Source organism: Stegodyphus dumicola, chromosome 11 (genome assembly GCF_044657685.1).
Source record: "Stegodyphus dumicola isolate Sdum_Otavi_A_Nest chromosome 11, ASM4465768v1".
Classification (NCBI taxonomy): Eukaryota; Metazoa; Arthropoda; class Arachnida; order Araneae; family Eresidae; genus Stegodyphus; species Stegodyphus dumicola.
The window spans coordinates 93,437,895-93,459,923 of NC_140778.1; the positions used below are offsets into that span (position 1 = coordinate 93,437,895).

General features: G+C 34.4%; 1 protein-coding gene across 2 annotated transcripts in view; it reads right to left on the minus strand.

Annotated features, from left to right (window-relative positions):
- Positions 1 to 21,818, minus strand: part of LOC118191265 (snake venom 5'-nucleotidase-like) — a 44,676-nt gene extending 22,858 nt beyond the window's left edge. Inside the window, exons 1-3 of one of the 2 annotated variants that reach the window (XM_035362070.2) lie at positions 21,571 to 21,818; positions 10,591 to 10,728; positions 3,601 to 3,814 (exon numbers count right to left, since the gene is read on the minus strand). In XM_035362070.2, the coding sequence (XP_035217961.2) occupies positions 3,601 to 3,814; positions 10,591 to 10,728; positions 21,571 to 21,750 (532 nt within the window). In that variant the 5' untranslated portion in view covers positions 21,751 to 21,818. Of the gene's footprint in view, positions 1 to 3,600; positions 3,815 to 10,590; positions 10,729 to 20,808; positions 20,956 to 21,570 lie in introns of those variants that run through there. The other variant, XM_085827004.1, reaches the window with a different exon arrangement.
- Positions 21,819 to 22,029: the final 211 nt, after the last annotated feature.

The window sequence follows — 22,029 nt, forward strand, 5'->3', positions numbered from 1 at the left end:
TTGGTCACGCCCCCTTTCACCAATTAGCCTGTCCCCCGGACCTATGTTCAACATTCGCTTACCTGATACATGATGAAGCATGATTTTAAGACAGTTGGAACAAAGCATGCAGCATGCATGCTATTCGCGGCACATTCATCGGAACTTGGAAGTTTTTGAGTATTTGTTAGTTCACAGCTGAATTCCAAGTGCTGAGATATCCGTGTCGGCTTCGCTCTTTATATGTGTTTTGAAATGTGTTGTGCTTAACATTCTTGGTAGTTTTAAGTGCAATTACTGAGAGTATTTTTGTGGAAATTTCTGGAAATGGGAAGTATTTCTTTTGGCCAAACAAATTTTACCAAGCTGTCATCAATTCTGTCTGCCCTCAATCTATTACGAAACCGTACGAACACAACACTATTTCACCTAATTGAAGTTAACGGAACTTAACATCCTAAGGTAGTTTAGCTACAGCATAAAGGATATTGTTTTAAGGATCTGATCGTATTTTAAGGATCTGATTGGTTCAAAATCTCTTTGTAATCTTGTCTATGGCTTTTTCCCTCCCTCTCTCTTCCGTCCTTTCGGCCATCACATTGTGTACCTGGAACTAGGTGGAGCTTCAAATGAATTTTTATCTTAGAGCTTCGCCTACTAAAAATTCTTGCCTTAAGTTGAAGATTTCGAACTATAGCACCGCGATGATGGAGATCAATACTTGCAATACAAGGAAATAATACAAGATTCCTTTACGTCACTGTAATACATTATAATAAGTACCGTGTTTGCTGGCATACAAGGTGAAAATAGATCTGAAAACTGGGTGTGTCTAATACGTCGATATTCAGCTTTTGATTGCATTCATTTCCGGAAATTTCTGCTATTCGGAGTTATGCGGTTTTTTTCTTGTTTCCTTGCGGAGTGTGGAAATATTACAGTTACGTAGAGTTCTGTGAATGCACATGCTCTGTCATCGACGATCACAGCTGGGTTCATTTAAGATTTACAATTTTTGTGAACCACTTTTAAGTGTATGAAATTTCTACTGTTGAGTTTTCTTAAATTTGTTGTCAAGGTTAAAAAACAACGTCGACATTACTATAACACAGCATACAAGCTACGTGTGATTACGTATGCTAAAGAACATGGAAAGAGGTCTGCAGAGAGGCATTTCGGGCAACCCCCTACTGAGAAAATGATAAGAACTTCGCAGAATTATAATGATCAGTAATAAAGTTTTATCCTTCAAAAATGTGCATAAAAAAGGGGGTGCGTCTTATACACCGGCAAACATGGTAATTCAAATATTTAATTAGTTCTTTAGCATAGAACAACGTACCACAGTAAATATATTAAAACGCCCAAAGTCCAGCTCTCTGACGAGTAAGGATGAAACAAATATCAAATGTTGTATTTATTGCAGCGGTATATTACGAATGGGAGAGACGTTCTTAACTAGTTCTATAAAAAATTATATGTGGTTGCTACAGTACATTTCTCCGTTTTAAAGACATTAACACCGAAAAATTATTTAAACAAATAACAATGCCGTGGAACTCTTTTTTGAAATAGAAGAATGCACATTACCTTTACAGCTTTACGAAAGTTTGCTTTGGATTATTTGATCCTCAAGTTACTAACTGTAAAGATGCTACCAGCTACTTCATTTTTATAAGTTTTATCGAAATATCAGAAATAATCTTGGCTGCGCTGTTGGAATATCAAAGTTTTCAATATTTAAGTTCTGTCTGAAGAAGCTTAAAAGTTTCTATGTGGATCTGAAAGCACATGTGTTTTTTCCGAAGAATATTTAAATAGAGAAAACGCTGCCAAAAAACATAAATAGACTTAGACGTAGACTCTATAATAGACCGAGCTATTGCGAAGAGCAATGCTGCCGGTTCCAGAATTAAAGCCCAAGGGCACTTGATATAAAGAAATCCGGATGTGGAAAAAATCTCAGATGACAAAACGGAGAAAAGGGGTAGAAAACATAAATATCTGCTTTAAAGTGTTAATGTTACATATTCTGTTACTAAATTACTGTCTATCATTTCAATTTTAAAATACTTCTTCAATGGCAAGGAGCTTCCTAGAAGACAAATAAACTCCACGTGGAGTTCAGAAGATTACCATTTGAGCTTGAAAGTTAATAGAATACACATGTGGAATATTTTTACACAAGGGGATAACATTTTGCTATGACATCGTCAAACTCTAGTAGGATATAGTGCTAGCAATTTCCACAGTCTACCGCCAGAGGGCGTCATGATATTAAAAGATATTAAAAGCATTTGTAATAAAAAAAAAGAGAGAGATAAGGAATGTAACTACGGCGACAGACGATATTAATTACTCATGCACTTTTTAAAAGAGTAGTAGAATAAAGTATAATAATGATGTTGGTTGTGAATTTCTGTCCTGTTAAATAATAATGCAAAACCAAAAAGATACGCACAGTGGATGTAAGAGAAAAATCCTGACTCCAACAATAGTATAATAAGCACATAATTTTATTTAATCCTTCATATAATAATCGCTAGATTGATCTCGTCATTCCGCAAATCACAGCTAAACCTTGAACTGAAAAGAACGGGCAACGTACACAGAGTTTATGGCTCAGCGCCAGAGCCAATGCAATTGGTGCGACCTTAATGCACTGCAAAAATACCTAGGCACTAGTTGGCAGAAAGGCAACAATTGCACAAAGTTCCTAAGTATATATTGTGATAGAAGAAAATCGGAAATACAGACTTTGTAAATTCATAATTAGACTTCTGTCTATCGGAAAGTGGCAAATTTGAATGTTTTCACAAGAGCTTAAATCATCTTAAAAGCTATGCTGAAAATTAGCTTATAATTTAAACTACTAGTAAAGTTCCGCTTTATTCGATATTATATACAGCTACACAAAACTTATTCCGTTTCGAGAATCTGTTTATCTGCAGCTTAAAATGCATCAAAATGCTTATTGAGAGAGTATATGCGATATTTCATAAAACAATACGTGATATGAAGAATTTCAATGAGTATCAAAAACGTGTGTACAACATAAGTAACATACCGTTGCGAAATGCCTAGCTGCGGTGAGATAGCTTCCCTGCAAAGCAGAGTTAGGGTTGCCAGAAAGAGGCGGAGAAAGGCAAGGTACCAGGTTTGGCACGAAATCGACCATTTGGCGATATTTGGTGACATGCCATAACGGAGAGAGAACATTTCACAGCGCATTTTTAGCGGTTTTCTCGGGAGTGTTCTCGAAGGTAGGTTAAAGCTAAATATACTCTGTCTGTAAATGGATGAAGTAGTATCTAAAGTTCAGAGATTAGCTTGAGAGCGATTGATCGCATCGGGAGCTGTACTTTAGTGCTTTGCCGTGAAACTATCTTCATCGCTACAGCTTGAAGGCTGTTTTGCTGATTGCTTCAGCGTGTTTGTCGTAGTTTTTCGACGAGTGTAAACGTGTCTTTGGAACTGTCCTGAGTAATAGTACTTACTGGGGAATAAACTTTGTTTTGATTCTTCATCAGGTGTTATCATCAATTACTCCAAATCCACAAACCCGTAGAACGTAACAATGCAAATATTAAAATGAGAATGTGAAGCAGTAGGATGTCTTACCTGGAGAAGACAAAAATTTCGTGTCAGGAGTAAGGTAACCAATGACGCCGATTTTCTCACCAGCAACATCTATTACTATGGATGGTCGGATGAGTTCTCCAAATTCAGGTACTTTAGTTGCATTCACGTTGCAAGCCAGAACAGTCGTGTTAACGTTCTCAAGGAAAGGAAGAAGTCCTTCAAGACCGTCATCGAATTCGTGGTTTCCCAGAGACTACGCTGCGAGAAAAGAACGCATATTGCAGCTCATCTAAAAATTTATCATAGATATTATAAGCTTATTTTCAGAAGAAATACATAATCACTGCTTTCGGGCGTTTGCCTTAATTGAATCAATAAGCAATGGATCCATTCTCCTGTTTCACCTCACCTCTTTCAGAAGATGCAAATTTTAGTAGCAGACAGAACTGGCTGTAAGAATTTTCTCTATCCAAGCAATAGCATATTTTGCCCCATACTCACCAAGTATATGTTAATCGTAAAGATTGTGGTAATTTTACCACACCCAAAATCTACAGATCCGTGAACATGCATGAGTTATGCCATGGGGAGAGTCGGCCCTAATGCAGCGTATTCAAGGTTACATTGGCGTAACTGTTAAACAATATCTAGTTTAACAGTTACGCCAATGTAATGGAGTTGGTTTCGCCGGAACGAAATGGAGTTATTTTTGAACAGCTGGTCTGGACACACCTAAAAATGTCCTTCTCTATGCACAGAAAAATTGAATGAAAAAGGATTTATAGGCTACTATAGGTTACTCTGAACCTTCTTTATTTTTAGTAGATGGCAGCTCAGCACAAACCAGTCCATATATTTTAGCCATGCTTGGTTTTTTAAGACCCTCATTTTTCAAAGAAATCTTCCAGATTTTTTTAGGGTATGAAAGGAATTGTTTGAAAAGAAATTTCTATGTTATTTTTTGGCTGTATGCTAATTTTCTTATTATATATTAGTTTTAAATTTTTACCTTGAAATCTTGCTTAAAATCAAACGGCGAGCCCTAGATGTGCCCAGACCGGGCTTACCAATAATCTAGAACAGCTGAGAGTCTGTAATCTTTGTTTCTCCGCATCTCATCGGGCAGTTCATTGACAACAATGCTCGTTTCAGCACTCTTTTCGAAGCTCTATTCAATCAGTGTGCCCCTTTGGGCACACCCACAGAATTAAACGATAAGTGCTATCTTCACAAAATTTTACTTGTGTACTCCTCTAGGTCTAATTAGACTGCCTACCTTTTTTTCTTTTTTATCAAAACTCCAAGAAGGTAGCGTGCCGGAAAGGGTTAATTCGAAGTTCTGTCTATAGCTGGCAAGATGAAGGGGAGTAGTAACTTCAAATTAATATTGTGTTAACACTTTAAATGTTTGTGAGAGGGAAAACTGAGCCTATGACATCTCAGTTAATTTATGTAGTTTGCGACATACAGCTTACGGCCACGCTTAACACTGCGCAACTGTATTATCTCTTGCTCCCATGCTTCTAAACATAAATTAGTCTTATAAGATGGAAATAAGTAAAATAAATATAGAAGAGGACAGAAAGGAACCTTGCATTCATAGCATCAGCGCTGCGCAGAATCGATGCAACTCAGGATCGATACTGTATAGTATTGAAACGATGTAGAATAAACTTCGGCGTATAATCGATATGATTAAAATGAAACTTTGGATAATTACGTAGTAAAAGGTAAGAGGAACAGTTCACATTTATCACACAACATAGCTGTCATACGCATTCAATCATCTCTGCATAGATTTGACACTACTTACATTGCACCGATACGGAGCAGATAGTTTCAAGCATAGACCGGACACTGAATCCATACGGGCATCTAATCGGCATCGACATGGAGTAATATCAAACTTTGCATCGGTATATTATCTATACAGTGTAAAATCGACGGCATAAGATCCAAGTGACGATGTGGCACAACATTATAATGGCACACAACATTTGTATTGGCATGCAATTATTGGTACCGACATTGATCATTAACATCAAAATAAAATCAACATTGCCATAAGAGATGAGCAATCTGCTCATGAATTCATTCAAAGAACCGATAGGCGAGCTGTACTTTGTCAAAATAAAGCGGTAGCTTCTTTAGAGTCAAAATGGAACGGCAGGGAAAGGCAAAATGCCAGGTTTGGCAGGAAATCGCCCATTTGGTCATATTTGGTCCAACATCGACAGCTGTTGGAAGCGTAATCGGGAATGTTCGATTCCAGTTTTAGAGGAGAAAGAAAAGGTAGTCCTTCCATGCAAAATGTGACTTTAATTTTTATCATTTTTCAAATTTCTTAACATTTTTTATTCCAGAATTTTATTGTTAGTTCTATGTAGAAAGTAGGATTAAGATGATCTTCAAAACTGCAGTTGAAAGAAATCAGTCCAATGAATAAGCGTTTGGATTAAGTCGATTCATCCTCCCACGACGCTCTTAATCTTCTCTTAGTTCCTAAGCTTGTTCATCAAGTTTTATTATTAATGAAGATGAGCTGGAAAAAGCAATCAATTCAACTGAGTGATCATATAAAGGTGACCTACCAGAGGTCGAGCGACAAAGTCCCTGAACATTAGTAGTTTGGACCTGTCTTTGATTCCAGGTGAACGGACTGACTGCTAGGGCGTTTTCGTGGTTTTCTCCATGTGTAAAGTGTATACGAGTCAGTTTCCCTATGAAAGCATCTCTCCCCTCAGGCAGATAATCCTTGTGTCCTTTGCCATAATTAAGCAAATCAAACCAAACCAAACCAAACCAAACGTAACAGATAAAGGAGGAACCCAAGTATCTCTAGTTAAATAAGGTGAACACTTATCTATGAGAGACATAATTTGTGTAATACAGTAAGACCCCGCTTAACGCTGTTTCGTTTAGCGCTGTTTCGGTTTAGCGCTCTTTTATTTCAACCCGGGGATTCCACGAAATCGCTCGCAGCATACGGGGATTCCCCGAAATATTATGCAGCGATAGGTTTCAAATACATATCCGAAAGAGTGTACCTGTATTTCTTGTTTGGTGCGGTATTGTACAGACATATTTTGAAGGGGTAAATGTGGAAGATGTCGAAGAAATAATTCAAGAAGCAGCGGCTAGTCTTTCTAATGATGAGCTCAAGGAATTAACTGAACAAGAAGAAAACAAAAATGTTGACAGCAGTGATTCAGAAGAAGAGCAAAAAGAACTTTCGATGACGTTTGTAAAAAGGAGTTTGTCTACCATAACTGAAGTAATGGATCAATTCATTGAAAATGATCCGAATTTTGACAGGAGCTCAAAAGTAAGGCGTGGTGTTAGAGATGCTCTATCCGTTTATGAAGAACTTTTAAGAGAACAACGCAAAAGAAAAAGGCAAACAACATTAGATGCTTTTGTCACAAAAAGGCAGAACGCTGAAAACGCGGAAGGCTAACTAAGTATGATTGACTTAGAATTTTATTTGTTTTTTTAAGAATATTCGTTTTGTTATTTATATTTTGTTTTTATTTTTGCAAGAAATAATAATGTGGTATTAATTTGGGCTTTAAGAAATAAATGTTTGGTTTTATTTTTATTAAAAAAACATACTTTTTAAATTTAATACCTAACCAATTTCCTAGCCATCTTCCCCTAACCCCAATATCTACATGTAAAGATAGCCTCGTTTAGCGCTGTTTCGTATTACGCTCTACTTTGATGGAACGTATCCCCTGCGTTAAGCGGGGTCTTACTGTATGCATTTACTTGACTTTAATCCAATACAACGAAGCAACAAACCGAAGCCAACACCGGTATGAATACGTTTGAGTTACTATATTGAATTAGGTGAATTTTACTTAACTCAATATAGTGAATGACTGCCGACGTGTTAAAGTACGAAATATGTAAGTGAAATCTAATTTTTGATGCGGTTATAAGATTGCTTTGTATGGAACATCACATCAGGTCTAAAATATGTTATGACAAAAAGGTTTCATTAAATCAGTTTCGAATTTTTGTCTTATTGTTTATTCTGCTGTACTGTTTGTTCTCTTGTCATATCTATTTTGAGAACAAAATACTGGAACATGGAGTAAAAGAAAACTTATAAATAAATCCATGGTTGGCTACCCTCTAAATTTATCACGATTTCTTCTCAAAGTTGACAAGAAAAGTAAAGCTTCGAAAAGGAATCAGATTTATTGCGTGAGAAAACAAAATATTTTCTTTTACCCTTGAATGACCTTGAACGTTTTTGGCTTCCAATAAAACTCGAACCCAGAAATAAATTCAACGAGTTTCTGTGTTGCATTATTGTTCAAGGTTTATGACGAAATTCTCTGGTGCAATTTTGTAAGCTGCTGTCTTCTGTAGAAAAAAGTAAAGGAATAAATTATTATTTCAGATGTCTTGGGTGAATTAATTTCAAATCTATCACAAATAACGCTTGTGGATGCACGTATTCTTACGTTATCTTCAGAGGCGTCAGAAATACACTTGGTAAAATGAAACATCAAAAGACACGGAAAAACATACAGAATTTAAGCATAATTGTGAATTCACCTAAAAATGAATAAACCAATTTGAAGGTCCAGATGCAAAGAGCAGCCGCTTCCCCCCAAAAAAAATATTTAGAAAGGGTTTAAATTTTAACTGTCTCTCAAAAGCTTTCTTTTAAACTTTAATATGGTTTATCATTGAGATCATCAATAAAGATAACCCAGGTGGAATAGTGAAACATTTTATAAAATACTAAAGGACCTATTAATCAATACTATTTAGACTAACATGGGAACTTTACATATTAGTGGTTCTTACCAAATTCTTTGTAAATTTGTTTCATAAATTAAACAACAAAAAACACAGAAAATATAGATAAATACCAAACTTAAATAAAAGTTGTATCATATATTCATAAATTATAACTTAATATTTAACAGATAAATTAACCGTTAACTGAATTCCCCCTAAATTCCCTAAAAATATGAATTTCCTGAACTTGTGAAATTCCCTTCTAGGGAGGATTCCCTTCTGGCTAAGAGACCCTGTTGTATATATATTCTGTATATGTGAAAAGTGAAAATATATGTAAACTAATATGTAATCCATTGAAAATATTTAACATTTTTTCAAAATTATTGCTAATAAAATTTCGTAAGAAAGTACATATTTAATATTATATACGATTGTCAGTTACACAAAATACTGCAAATTTGTGCAATATTTTCCGCAATACTTGAATTATTTATTATTTTAAATGAATTATAGACAACGATAACTGTCCAGTTTTTAAAATATAAATCAACTACGCGCATTTTTGGACATAAAAGAAGAATTAAAAATTTCTGGAAAAACAGAAAAAATATAATTAAATTAGTTTTTTCTGCCTTGGCAAATTTAAATATAAAAGTGTAGATAATATTATTGCATTAGTTTAAATATAGTTTGTAAGGTGTATTTTAATTTTATAACAGCTATTTTTAATTTTGAAACACTTTCGTTTCAATTCTTGTTTCCCACAAAAAACTCTCTACCAGAATAAGTTTTTAAAATCGCGTTGAATGTAAATAAGGTAGAAGTAGTATTTAAGGAGGGTAGGGTTCAGTTTACTTCAGTTGGAGAGCTTAGGAATCCTTAGTGGCGATTGTTTGCCGCCAGGCTACTTCGTTCTTAACACAGCTGTATTGTACGTGCCGGTTGATAATCTCCGGCTAAGTTAAATTAAGGGTTAACTACGTTAAGTATTTGTGTCTAGCTTCGGCTAAGTCAGTTTAGTTCAGTATTAGATTAGTTTCTTATTTTTCTTTTAGTCAGACGGAGAGAATACTTTCTGAAAAAAGGGTGCTCTTACAAGGTGTTCCATCAACACTGTCCAGACTCTGCACAGCCAGATTCCTTGTTTGAAATGCATAAAAATGCCCAAAGAACTGTATCTGTAAGTCCTATAGCTTTTGAGATAAATGCGAAAGAAAAGTATGACGTCATATCCGGTGCAAGGTAAAGAATCTTTATTGGAAACATGAACATCGGGATTTGCATATGTTTACTTAGGATATTTAAAATATCCTCCGTGCATATCAAAGACACTCTGTATATCTTACAAATAAGCTGTACCAGTTACCGAGTGGTTAAGACTGCTGAATACTGAAAGTTTGACCCTGGTTTCATCTCTCGCGAACGAGCTGGCTGCATAAATGGCTTTAGTGGTTTTTCCCGTACACATTTCAGTTTCCTTTACAATGTCCTTCACGAAGATATACATCACTCCTCCCAGACAGACAGCTTTCGTATGCTTTGCCATACTCAGATAGCCCAACTAAACCTATAAGGTATTTCTCCCGCTTTCCTAAAGTGCCTTCGTGGTGTAGTGGTTCTGCACGCTGGGCCGGTATTCCAGAAGTCCGTGGTTCGATTCCGGGCGAAGGCGGTTGCTAATTTTTCAATTCTCTTGCTTCCAAAAAATACCTAATGTCTCTACAAACCTAAAATAACTTAAATGTAAAAATGAAGGCTTTTGTGGAGAACATCGAAAAAGAGGCTTGTATCGACATTCCACACAGAGAAAACTACTCTATCCGAAGAATTGAACCAGAGACTCAACATCAGCAAGCAAACAAGGTTATGCTCTTCTCAGTGTTAGAGTCCAATAACACCACTTGACTTATAGAAGTGGGAGAAAGGAAGACACAAAGGTAGTAAGGATTAAGTTGCTTTCGAGCACTATGAATCAGTGACGTCACAGACTCAAAGATTTCCGGTCGGGAAGAGCAAAACTTGTAATGCGATATCCTTGCCAGTCGTGTCTGACAATACTCAACCGTTTAAGGTATTGGATCTTCGGCTATTAAATTACAGATTTCATAAGAATTTTGAAGCAAAGACAACTGGAAAATGATACTGTACATCATAAAAGTAAATTTGCTCAATAGAATTCATATTACAATCATAAACTGCAAATCAGAATAAGATTTAATTTGCTTTAAAATTTTAAAAAATGGTATTGAAAATAAAAATGTGTGACCTGACCATAGCATCTAAGTTGAGCTGGTTGACCAAATCAGCAACAACACGCCAGCGGTGCAAAGTGTACCATACGGTACCCTGATAAAAGTCGCCTGCATTCAAAAGTAGTACATTCTCTTCATTAGCTCTCACTTTTTTAACCTGAAAAAAAAATTCTGATAAAAACACAAGAGATTTTAATATTTTTACTGATTCAACGACTTAAGTATTTCAATTACAAAAATCCTTTAGTTTCAATACTTTATTGTTTTCGAAAATTCATTTTATACAGTTCATAATTTATTACACTTACAGTATGCATCTGAGTTTACGTAAATATTTTTATACATCTTTAAAAAGTTATAAAACTATAAATATCGAAAGAAGATTTATGTTTAAAAAGTGTTATAATATTCAGTTAGCCGTACAGTATATAATTATCCAAGGATTCCATTTGTCAAGGGTAAATTTTGCATTTTTGTAATAATTAAATTTGCAGTGTTGTTAAACTGTAATAATTAAATAAATTGCCAGTTTAAAAGAGCGTAAATACAATACAGACATTTTTAGATACGCTACAACAATTGTATAAGTGTCAGCTGAAACAAGAGATACACTTTTAAACTGTCCACCTTCATATTTGCGAAGTTTAGTATATTGTTACGTTATTTTCTTCCTTTGGTACGTTACGTAAGAGTTCGTGTGGATTTGGAGTGATTAACGACGACACTACTTTATGAAGTATCAAAACTCCCTTTATTGGCCAGTATTCTTGGGACCTCTCCAAAATCACGTTTACAGTCGTCGAAGAACTACTATAAAGACGCTGACACAATCAGCGACACAGCCTCCAGGTTATCAGGCTATAACAGTGGAGACAGCTTCACTGCAAAGCACCAGAGTACAGCTCCCGACTCTGCTTGGACAAGCAAGGAGAAACCATCGCGGTTTTAAAAGATTGTCATCGAAAATAATGCGATTCAAAATCTTCGCAGTTTTAAAACATTGTCGTCGAAAATATCCTGGTAAAAAAATAAAGCACCCAACAAAGATTCGCATGACGATAACATCGCAGACATGCCTGTTCAGCCTTTATAAAAATTCGCATACTCATGTAACGATTGGTGAGCACAAGAAGGAATGAGGAATATTTTTGCCTTTATATTTCATATTTTTCAATTAATGAATAATTTTTTGCTGAAGTAATGATAAAGAAATTTAAGCATTCAAAAACGGAAAATAAGTAGAAATATAATGCTAGGTATAATAGTTTTTTAAACTTATATAGTTAAATAAGAAAGATTAATTAAATAATTAACATCTTTTATAAAGTTTTACAGGTAATTTTTCATGCAAATGTAGTCTAAAAAAGATTAGAAAAAAGAAAATGAGTAAATGTAACTACTCTATTAAAATTGTTTAATTAATTATCAAATTAAAAAAAATCTGTTAACTTCTGTAAATACCATTAATTTTCTACGTATTTTCCGTTTTTTCTTAAGTTTACTAAGTTTTCTTCTTAATTTTCACAAATCATTATGCGAATATGCATTTACTACTATTTAAGGCTGAAAAACACATGTCTGCGATGTTATCATCATGCGGTGATTTGTAATGCTTTATTTTTTTACCATGATATTTTCGATAATCATGTTTTTAAAATACGAAGTTCCTGAACCGCTTTATATTCGACAGCGATGTTTTGTACTAAGATGTTTTAGAACTGCGATGTTTTCTCCTGGCTTTCTTTTTTCCCACGATGTCTTATACGACGACGTTTTTGCCTTGCTGTGTTTCCTCTGCGACGTTTTCGTCCACGATATCTTCGTTTGTAACACTTTTTACTTCCTTGTACGAAGTAAAGAAAGTATTGTAATCACGAAAAGTTTCGGGTATAATATATGAGCAAAAATAACCGCTCAACCGCTCTCGAAACCATTTGAACGATTTTCTGCGTGATATCTGTACATACGGACAGAAAAAAAAACTTTTTTTGCTAAAAAGATTGTAAAATGGATTCAGAAGATATTTTTTCCTTGACGTCTGTACATACGTATGTATGTATCTTGCATAACTCAAGAATGACTAGACGTAGAATGTTGAAATTTTGTGTATGGGGATGCTATAACATGTAGTTGTGCATCTCCCTTTTTCGTTGCACCCGACTGAACCAATCATATATGAATATATATGTGGGGGGGGATATTTTAAGCAGGTAGTTAGAGAGATAGATGCAAAAACCAACTTCCAGATTTGGCCGTTTCGAAACATATTTTTATTCTATGATAATTCACATCAGATCATTTTGGTAGACAAGGTATTAATCCAATCATAGTTAAAAATGATAACTTTTATGGTCACTGGTTTTAAAAGTACGACGTAAGCGTCTTAGACAGCAAAACATAAGCTGCACAAAGATGTTAGCAGGGTGTATGTTAAGGAAAGGAATAACGTAATTGCTTGCGAAGCAGTATTTATACTAAGTAGGTGCGTAAGTATAACTAATCTACGATTGGTTAATTTTGAGTTGCTATGTAACGTGGAAAGATCTCGAATTTGGGAGAACAGGCGAACTTAGGGGAGAACATGATATCTAGAATAGTTAATTTTAAGTTCGCCAATCGTTTCTTAGAGCACCCAACATATTTTATTACATCTTACATATATATATAATTTCATTAGAAACTAATTAATAAAATTAAACTAAATTAAATAAATCTCTTGCGCCAGTGCTGCAAGGAACGGATTTTTTGTTAAATTCATATATATATATATATATATATTATCATCTTAGCTTTTTTATTCTTACATGTTAGTTAACTGCGCATTTTTTGCTTTAAATGGGATTGAATTATGTGGTTTTTATGTTTCGGTTAAGGTTTTTATGCCTTTAGTTAATCTGTATGCGGTAGTTGTAGAATTATCAACAATTTAAAAGTTAAGTCTAACGAATCGCCATTTGTTTACATTTGAAACTCAACAGAACAGCGGATTTGAAACTCTTAATAGAATAGTAAATTAAGTCACTGGTGCACCAGCTTAACTGTCTTTTTGACTTGTGAGACCGAAAGCTAACTTTCGGCTTTGTGCACCGAAAATATTGTCTTTCTGCTCGTCAGCCGAATTCCTTGTTTTGATGTAGAAATTCTATTTTTAACTGTAAAAAAATTAAATAAATAAAATTTTTAACTGTATTTGGTGTTTCAGATTTTTTTGTATCTTACAAATTTAATGAAATTTTGAATTTTTATGCATTTTTGCCTTGCCGCGAAGCGAGAACTGAATTGACTGAATGAGAAATACATCTCTAATGAAATTCGAGGAAATAAGTTTCAATGAAATGCAGGCAAAAAATGTGTAAAAGCTGTATAAGAAGAAAGTCACGTGATGAACATCAGATATTTTTTAATGTGCAGAAGATCTGAAAATAACTTTGAAAATAGATATAAGGGAAAATAGCAAAAAATAAAGTTTCCTGGTAGTTGTTGACCTCCCGGGATATTTTCAGAAAGTTCCCTCCCCCCCAAAAGTCATTTCCGATGATCCGATGATCATTCATTCTTTTTATTTTATTTCCCCCCCAACCCAATCCTTTTAATAACTACAGTGTTTATTTCTTCCTGATAGCTTTTCTTCGACTCTCTCCAAATTTCTCAGAGCATTGCTAGACTGAGATTACGACAACGTAATTGTTTATTCAGTTGCTATAACGGTTCAGTTGCTATAACGGTTACTGTACTTGAATCTATTTTACACTAAGCAAAGAATATTTTCTTTATCTTAAAATCGTTTGCGTTTCTTCGAGGGTTTTACAGCTTTATCATCAATCATGGCAGAGTTATTTGTAGCATTTTTGGGCTACCGTATTTGCCTTCGTATAAGACGCAACCCTTTTTTTATACACATTTTTGAAGGATAAAATTTTATTACTGAACATTATATTGAATTTACAGTATTTTAAATATAAAGTAATATAATTGCAAAGTAATACTTTCTGAAAATACCCAATCTATCTGGGAAAGAACACCCTTTAATCTTCTTCGTCAAAACCATTTCATGAAGCTTTGACCCATTCACAAGGAAACTCCGCAAAAAAGCAAGAAAAAAAGTCGCATAACTCTAAATAAACTAAGTATCGGGGTATAAGACGCACCCGTTTTTCAGACCTATTTTTAAAGAAAAAATTGCGTCTTATATTCCAGCAAAATACGGTAGTTACGATTAAGACAGTAATTTTATCGCTATCAGAATTTGGCATTTATAATAACGAATTTTAGAATACTTTTTAAGATTTCGTTGACATCGATTTCTTTGTGGAATCAAATAAATCTGCGAATTCTGAACTTTTACCTGTTATTTTTTAATTTTCATTTTAATTGTTAGATTATTTTCATATTTAAATATCTTTTTACGACTTTTACTCAGAATTTCTGCTAAATAATTCCAGAGAAAACCCAGATTAGAACTTTAAGCTGCGATTCGCTGGACTTCTAAATCACGAAGAAAAATTTTCTAAAGTTACATAAAATCGGTTTGCAACTCCTGTCAATGCTGGAAAATAATTTCGATGTCAAATAATCCTAAACAACGGTTGGCCTAAAGGATTTGTTAAGGTTTTTTTTTTTTTTTTTTTTTTTTTTTTTTCGCGCTCACTAAGCTCGCCGTCAACCAGTGTGTATAGTACTTTTACTAATCCAAACTTGTAACTATCTTGGTGGTTCAGTTTGTACGTAATAAGGGAGATGAAAGGCTCAGTTTTGAACACAACAACAAAGAATTTATTTACATGATTACTGAAATAAAGTGTAGTATTAATTGTGCCGTTAATTATTAGGGCCGGCGAATCCCTTACAAGCATTCTTACTCATTAGTTAAGCAATTGTACACTGAAGAGCCAGGCGGGGTACAGCGCCCTCTATCGGCGTTTCTCAACAGTGTGCTTTTGCACTCACTCCTACAAACTTTTTTTTTCTCTTTTTAGCTTTGTTTTTAATCATTATTAGTCCAAAGGGGCTTTGTCCCTGAAGGACTATTGTTTTCGTTTTGCGATTTTGCGTTGAATCACTATAAATGTCCGTTTCACTTTTCAAATTGTTGCCACCGAATGTTAGAGTCCTGCATTATACTTAAAGAATATAAATAATGAAAAATCTGCATAAATGTATGTATATTTCTCGCATTATGATAAAGCAACAGTACACAGAGCCATCAAATTTTTAATAACGAATTTTTGATTAACAAACTCAGGGATTTCAAAGCGAGCAATGGCAACACTCTACGGGGGGGGGGGGAACCCTTTTTATCCTCAGCGCGCGGAACTGTGCATCGGAAATTCTAAAGATAGGCTCATTTTAAAATTACATTGCGACATTGCTATTGAACTGAATTTTATGGGGTAAGTGCAAAGAAAATGATATTTAATAAATAAAGGTAACACATAAAACGTTAAAGAAACGCCCCTTTGGACGTAATTTAAAATCTGAAAACTTTCACACTTTTTTTTTTTCCTTGGAACTTACGCTATATAAAATTCAACAGAAAAATCACAAAACTTTTAAAACAGTGTAGTTGTTATTGTTGTGACTTATCTCCCTTGTTTAATAGTAACATCAGAACAAGTCCACGAGATTCTTCGTGGCAAGGAATGGAAGACTGCGCCTGTCTTTGGCAAGATCCTTGAGCAACATACAGATGAGAGTACGACTTTGCTCAGTTCCGCCCCCAATTTGGATGGAGAGCGCTCCGGGAGGTTGTGTCCGAAGGTCTCCCATACCCCTACGACCAACCTCTCGAGAGGACTTTCGGTTTGCCGCATATTTAGAGAGCCCCCATGCCACTATGCATTTACAAACATCCATCTCTTCTCCAAGATTCGAATACGGGCACTTCGGTACGCCATTCAGCGTCGCTAACCACTATCCTGGTTGTGTGGCTTAAAAGCAGTATAACAATATATGTTTAGAATTCCCAATGTAGCGTTAAGTGTTGGAACACATTTTTGTATCTTTTTTTCACTCTTTCTTGAGTTCATTATATCAATATTCAGTTTTCTTAGTAAGATGACTTACAATTTTTTTTTTTGTCTTTTTATTATTAACGTTTTGTATGTTTACTTTATTTATTAGATACCACGTTCTTGTCGCTTACGCCACATAGCGTTCAGTTCAACACCAAAACCACAAAATATTTAAAAACAGAGTATCTTTAGAATTTCCAATGGACAGTCTCGCGCGCTGGAGATAAAAATATTTCATTCCGTACAGTGTTGCCATAGCTCGCTATGAAATCGTTGAGTTTGTTAATCAGAAATTCCTTAAAGTTTTACAAAATCTGAAATAGATTATAAAGCAAATTCGAATTCAAATTTCGGACTTCCCGATGGCCATGTTCCAGTGGAGTACTACGTTATTCAGAATTTGATGGTTGTAGATACCACTGTTTTATCATAATGCGAGAAACATAAATACATTCATGCAGATTCTTCATTATTTAATTTCTTTAAATATAATACAGGGTTACAGTATTTGGTGGCAAGAATCTGAAAATTGATATAAAGCATTTAAGTAGTCCGACGTAAAATGCTGTTTCGAGACTAATATCCGATTGGCGACTAACTTCCCTTTTGGAGAAAAATGGGCTATCTATCGTCAAATAAATGAAAACATTCTTAGAAAAATAACGGAATTTAATATGTTTCCGTAATTTGATTAATTCGTAAGTCCAAATTTCAGTTAAAAATTTAATAATATAATGCTTATTATGTTACATGCTTTTTATTTTTTCATTTCATTATTTCTCCATCGGAAGTCTCAATGTTAATCCTAGATGACCCCCCTTCCCCCCCCGAAATTGGTGCTATATATACCATACTTGATCTGAATTCGAAGAATCATTAACCTTGAGCATATCATGTAGGTCTGTTGGTGTACGTGGAGAGAAATATATACTTATAAATGTTTGAAAAACGTATATTTTGGAACTGAAGTGCTGAAAATTTCGAAAATTAATGTAATAAAACGTATATGGGAATTCGAGTGACTGACAAGATTCATTCTTTTATGTTGAAACAATGATTTATTAAATCCCTCAGGAAACAATAATCTTGAACATGATTACAGTAAAAAAGTTTAAAAATCAGAAGAAATTCATAGAACGATTATTTTCTTTTCGTACATTTTCTCAGAAGTAGTTCTTTCAATATTCAGAGAAATAAATAATTATATTATTTTAGAAATAAATAACATAATTATTTACTTCTCTAAACTTTTTATTCATAAAGCAAACTTTAAATTTCCTTTCATAATGTTACTTCCTAAATGTATCAATTGAACCTATTTAAAATCATCTTTAAGGAGAAATGGAGCGATAAAGTCGCTGAACACTGGTAGTTCGGTCCGAGGTTCGAATCCCGCGAACGGGCTGGCTGCATGGGCGTTTCCGGGGTTTTCCCCATGTGTAACGTGTATATGAGCCAGTTTCCCTTAGAAAGTCCTCCACGAAGGCATCCCTCCTCTTAGGCAGATAGCCCTAGTGTGCTTTGCCATAATTAAATACACACCTCTAAGGAGAAATAAATTATTGAGACTGATTTTACTTAAAAATATACTACACTTTTAAGAATTCAAATGTCTTGAATAAAAAAAAAGTTCCAAATATTTCAACCCTGCATATTAGAATAAAAATAGACACACTTAAATTTCTGAACGTGCCTGCAAACATCAATACAAATTCAAAGTGGTTTTATATATAAGAAAAAATTCCATTTATGCTTACATACGACCATATATCTGAACTCTCTCATTTCAAAGACCCGACAAAAATTTTCCAAAAAATATAATATTGAGGACAAAAATTAAACTTTAACAGGATATTATATAATATAATAACACGCAATATTTATAAATAAAATTTTTTGTTTCTCCAATGAGCTTTCCTTCGATGATACTAAGGTTATAAAAGGGAAATTTTTACATTTTTTGCTATCGAAAAGGTTTTTTTCTACAGTTCGAATATTCCATGACAGGTCATATGCTTACTATGATAAAGCAATATTGCTAAACATGGGGAGGGGGAAATATGTTTAAAATAATTATGATCTAAAAACTATCTGATGTGAACACATGACTTCCTTGTATGGTCTATTAAATTATACTCATTTTTTGCTGCACATCAATTTAGTTCTCATTTCGAGACAAGGCAAAAATGCATATAAAATCAAAACATTTTCTTCATCAAACATTGTAAAATACATAAAAGCATAAACCATCAACTACAATTATAAACAATTCAAAAAAAATTTGCAATTATAATTATAGTTTCTACACTAAAACAAGCAATTTGGACAGTCGGTAAGAAAACCAAATTTTCGGTGCACGAAATTGGAAGTTAACTTTGCTGCCGTCAGGCAAAAAGACTGTGAAGTTGACGCACCAACTGAAATAGTTCTTATATTCACATGTTTCAAATGTGAACAAATGGCGGCTTCGATAGGCCTAACGCCACTTTTAAATTGTTGATAATTCTACAACTGTTGCATGCAGATTAATTAAAGGCATAAAAGAAGAAGTTTCTCACACAGCTATAAACATTTTAATGCAATTCGGAACAACATATGTAAGTGAAACGTCATTCTCAACGTACGTTATAAGGTATTTCTCCCACTTTCCTAGCGTCTTTCGTGGTGTAGTGGTTCTGCACGCTGGGCCGGTATTCCAGAGGTCCGTGGTTCGATTCCCGGCGAAGGCGGTTGCTAATTTTTCATCCCTCTGGCTTCCAAAAAAAAAATCCTAATGATTCTACAACGTGGCAACAAAAAATTATACAATAAAAAATACAATGCTTTTCTTTAAATGTGTGAATTTTTTTTATTTAATTTTTTTTAATTTAAGTCAAAAATACATTACAATTGATATCAAATAAACTAGAAAAATATTAAAACAATCTAAACAAGGTTTTCATTCCAATGTTTGAAAAAAATATTATTGTTGCCAAATGGCTCCATTATGCAAAAACAATATTATAGGCAAATGTGTAAAAACAATTTTATTTAATAATACATACCTTATAAACTTGTTCAAACAATTTTAAAACGTTGAATACATCCAAATAACAACAAACACAAAATCAAAAATTCGTAAACACAAATGATGTGCACACCCTACACACCAACTCACAATAATGACCGTTACACCGTTAGTGTTACACCGAAACTTAACCAAAATTATATACGTAATCAGTATGTATCCAATTAGTTACACTATGTTGTAAGCTAAACGTTTTGTTCTGATTTGATTTACATGACTAAATATGAGTATGTTGCCAAATGGCAATGCATTTAAGGGTTAATTATCTTTACACAAAGATCCTGTAAATACTTTTCTTTAATTATCTTTACATAAAGTTCTTGTAAATACTTTTATTTAATACCTGTAAATACTTTTCTTTCATTATCTTTACATAAAGTATCTCTATTGATCTACTTAAATTAGGGCTTAATTTCAAAAATTAGAAGTACCGGAGCTCTATAGAATACCTTCAGGAAAGAGGAACAAGAATAAATAAAGAATAAGATGACTAATAAAATCATTAACAATTAAAAAATTGAATAACTCATTATTAAAATAATTAAATAATTAATGGTTAAAGTAATTAAATAAGTAAAATTAAAATTTTATAAAATTCGAAGCGATTAGAAAAATTAGAATTTAATAAGCAATTTTCAGTATAATTTTATTAGTAAAAATAAAGTTTTCAAGATCAAATTTCTACTGAAATTATTGTTCCGTTACATAAAAGAAATTCTTATTTAGGGCTCCGGTGCGCTCCGGCTAAAGTTATAAATTATCTCCAAAATTAAGAAGTACCGGAGCCAGGCTCCTGTGGGCTCCGGCGCAATTTAAGCCCTGACTTAAGTATTATTTTATGAGCTATTTCTTTAATGGTCGGATGGGGTTCCCCGAAAAACCCTTATAGTTCTAAGGATTTGACCACTGCAATAGACTAACAGCAATGTTCTTCTTTATATTATTCTTTATTTGTTTAAACTCTGAATTTTGAGCTTTGTCTTTCTATTAAACTTTAGAAATGGATGAGGAAATATTTATATTGTATTTATATAACAAAGCTTGTCTAGTATACTTTGAAGAAACTTACGCACAGAACTTCTTTCACAAACTAATTGCAAATTACATGTGTTGCATTGATTAACTGCAATTTAAGACAACACCAATAATATATAAATACCTTATAAGGTGTTTCTCCCGCCTTCTTAGCCCAGCATCTTGGTGTAACGGTCAGCACGCTCGGCGCGTATTTGAGAGGTCCGTGGTTTGAGTCTCGGTGAGGGCACTGCTCATTTTTCACATTTCCCAGCATCAAGTTAACCTAATGACTCTACAACACTGATGGAACGAGACGGCTTCCGTCCTAATCAATGGGCGGAGTTAAATGCTGCCCCGCCCTTCATCAATCCACAATGTTGCGACCCCACAGAGCAAGGGCAGACAATGCAGGACCAGTACGGTCCCTGCCGAGCCTTACTCTGTCCCGAGAGCCCTCAGGCCTTCTGTGAAGTCTGTTATTATGCCCCCGTGGTCGAGACTGCCTATGTACAGATCCTAACCAGTACTTCCCAGGCGTTCGCCTGAGTCAACCCCCGGGGAGACTAATGACTCTACAGTGGCGCCCGAACTTAAAAAGGTGAGGGATGATGATTCTCCACCATCAAGATTTGGCGAGTAGGTTCTCCTAATCCCTAGTCGCCCTTTAAAAGAGTGAGTATATAAGGTATTCCTCCCGCCTTCTTGGAATGCCATCATGATGTAATGGTCAACACACTCGACGCGTATTCGAGAGGTCGCTGGTTCGAGTCCCGGCGAGGGAATTGCTAATTTTTCACGTCTCCCAGTATCAAAAATAACCTATTGTCCCTACAAGCTGAAAAAATTTTTTTTTCAAAATCCTATAGCGTTAAGTTTTCAAAATATGCATTAAAATTTCACATACCATTGTTACTTGACGAGCAAATCCACCATAACATTCCTTTTCTGTAGCAAGTTTTTCAGTGCATCTTCCTGCATTGGTATTGAATTCTACAAAATGGGAATGGACATCGTTATTGTGGAGTATTGTTAAATTAAATGCTTCGCAGTAACAAAGAAAGACGAAAATCAAGAGACGAATCATTGTCTAAGAGAAAGAACTTTTCACAAATGCAGCCCGGGGTGAGAGAAAGAGAAAAATATAAGTTCTAACTCTCCGTAGAATTTAACGGTAAATAATACGTCATCACCAAAGCATGACTGTGAAGTAATGGAGTTTCTGTTTTTGTTGACATTTCCGAACTTTTATATAAAGAAAAAGAATGTTCTGAAGTTATGAACAGACGAATGTTATGCAGTCTGCGCATTTATTTTGACATGATTTACGAACCTCTATAGTAGCAATCACATTCCATTGCAAAAG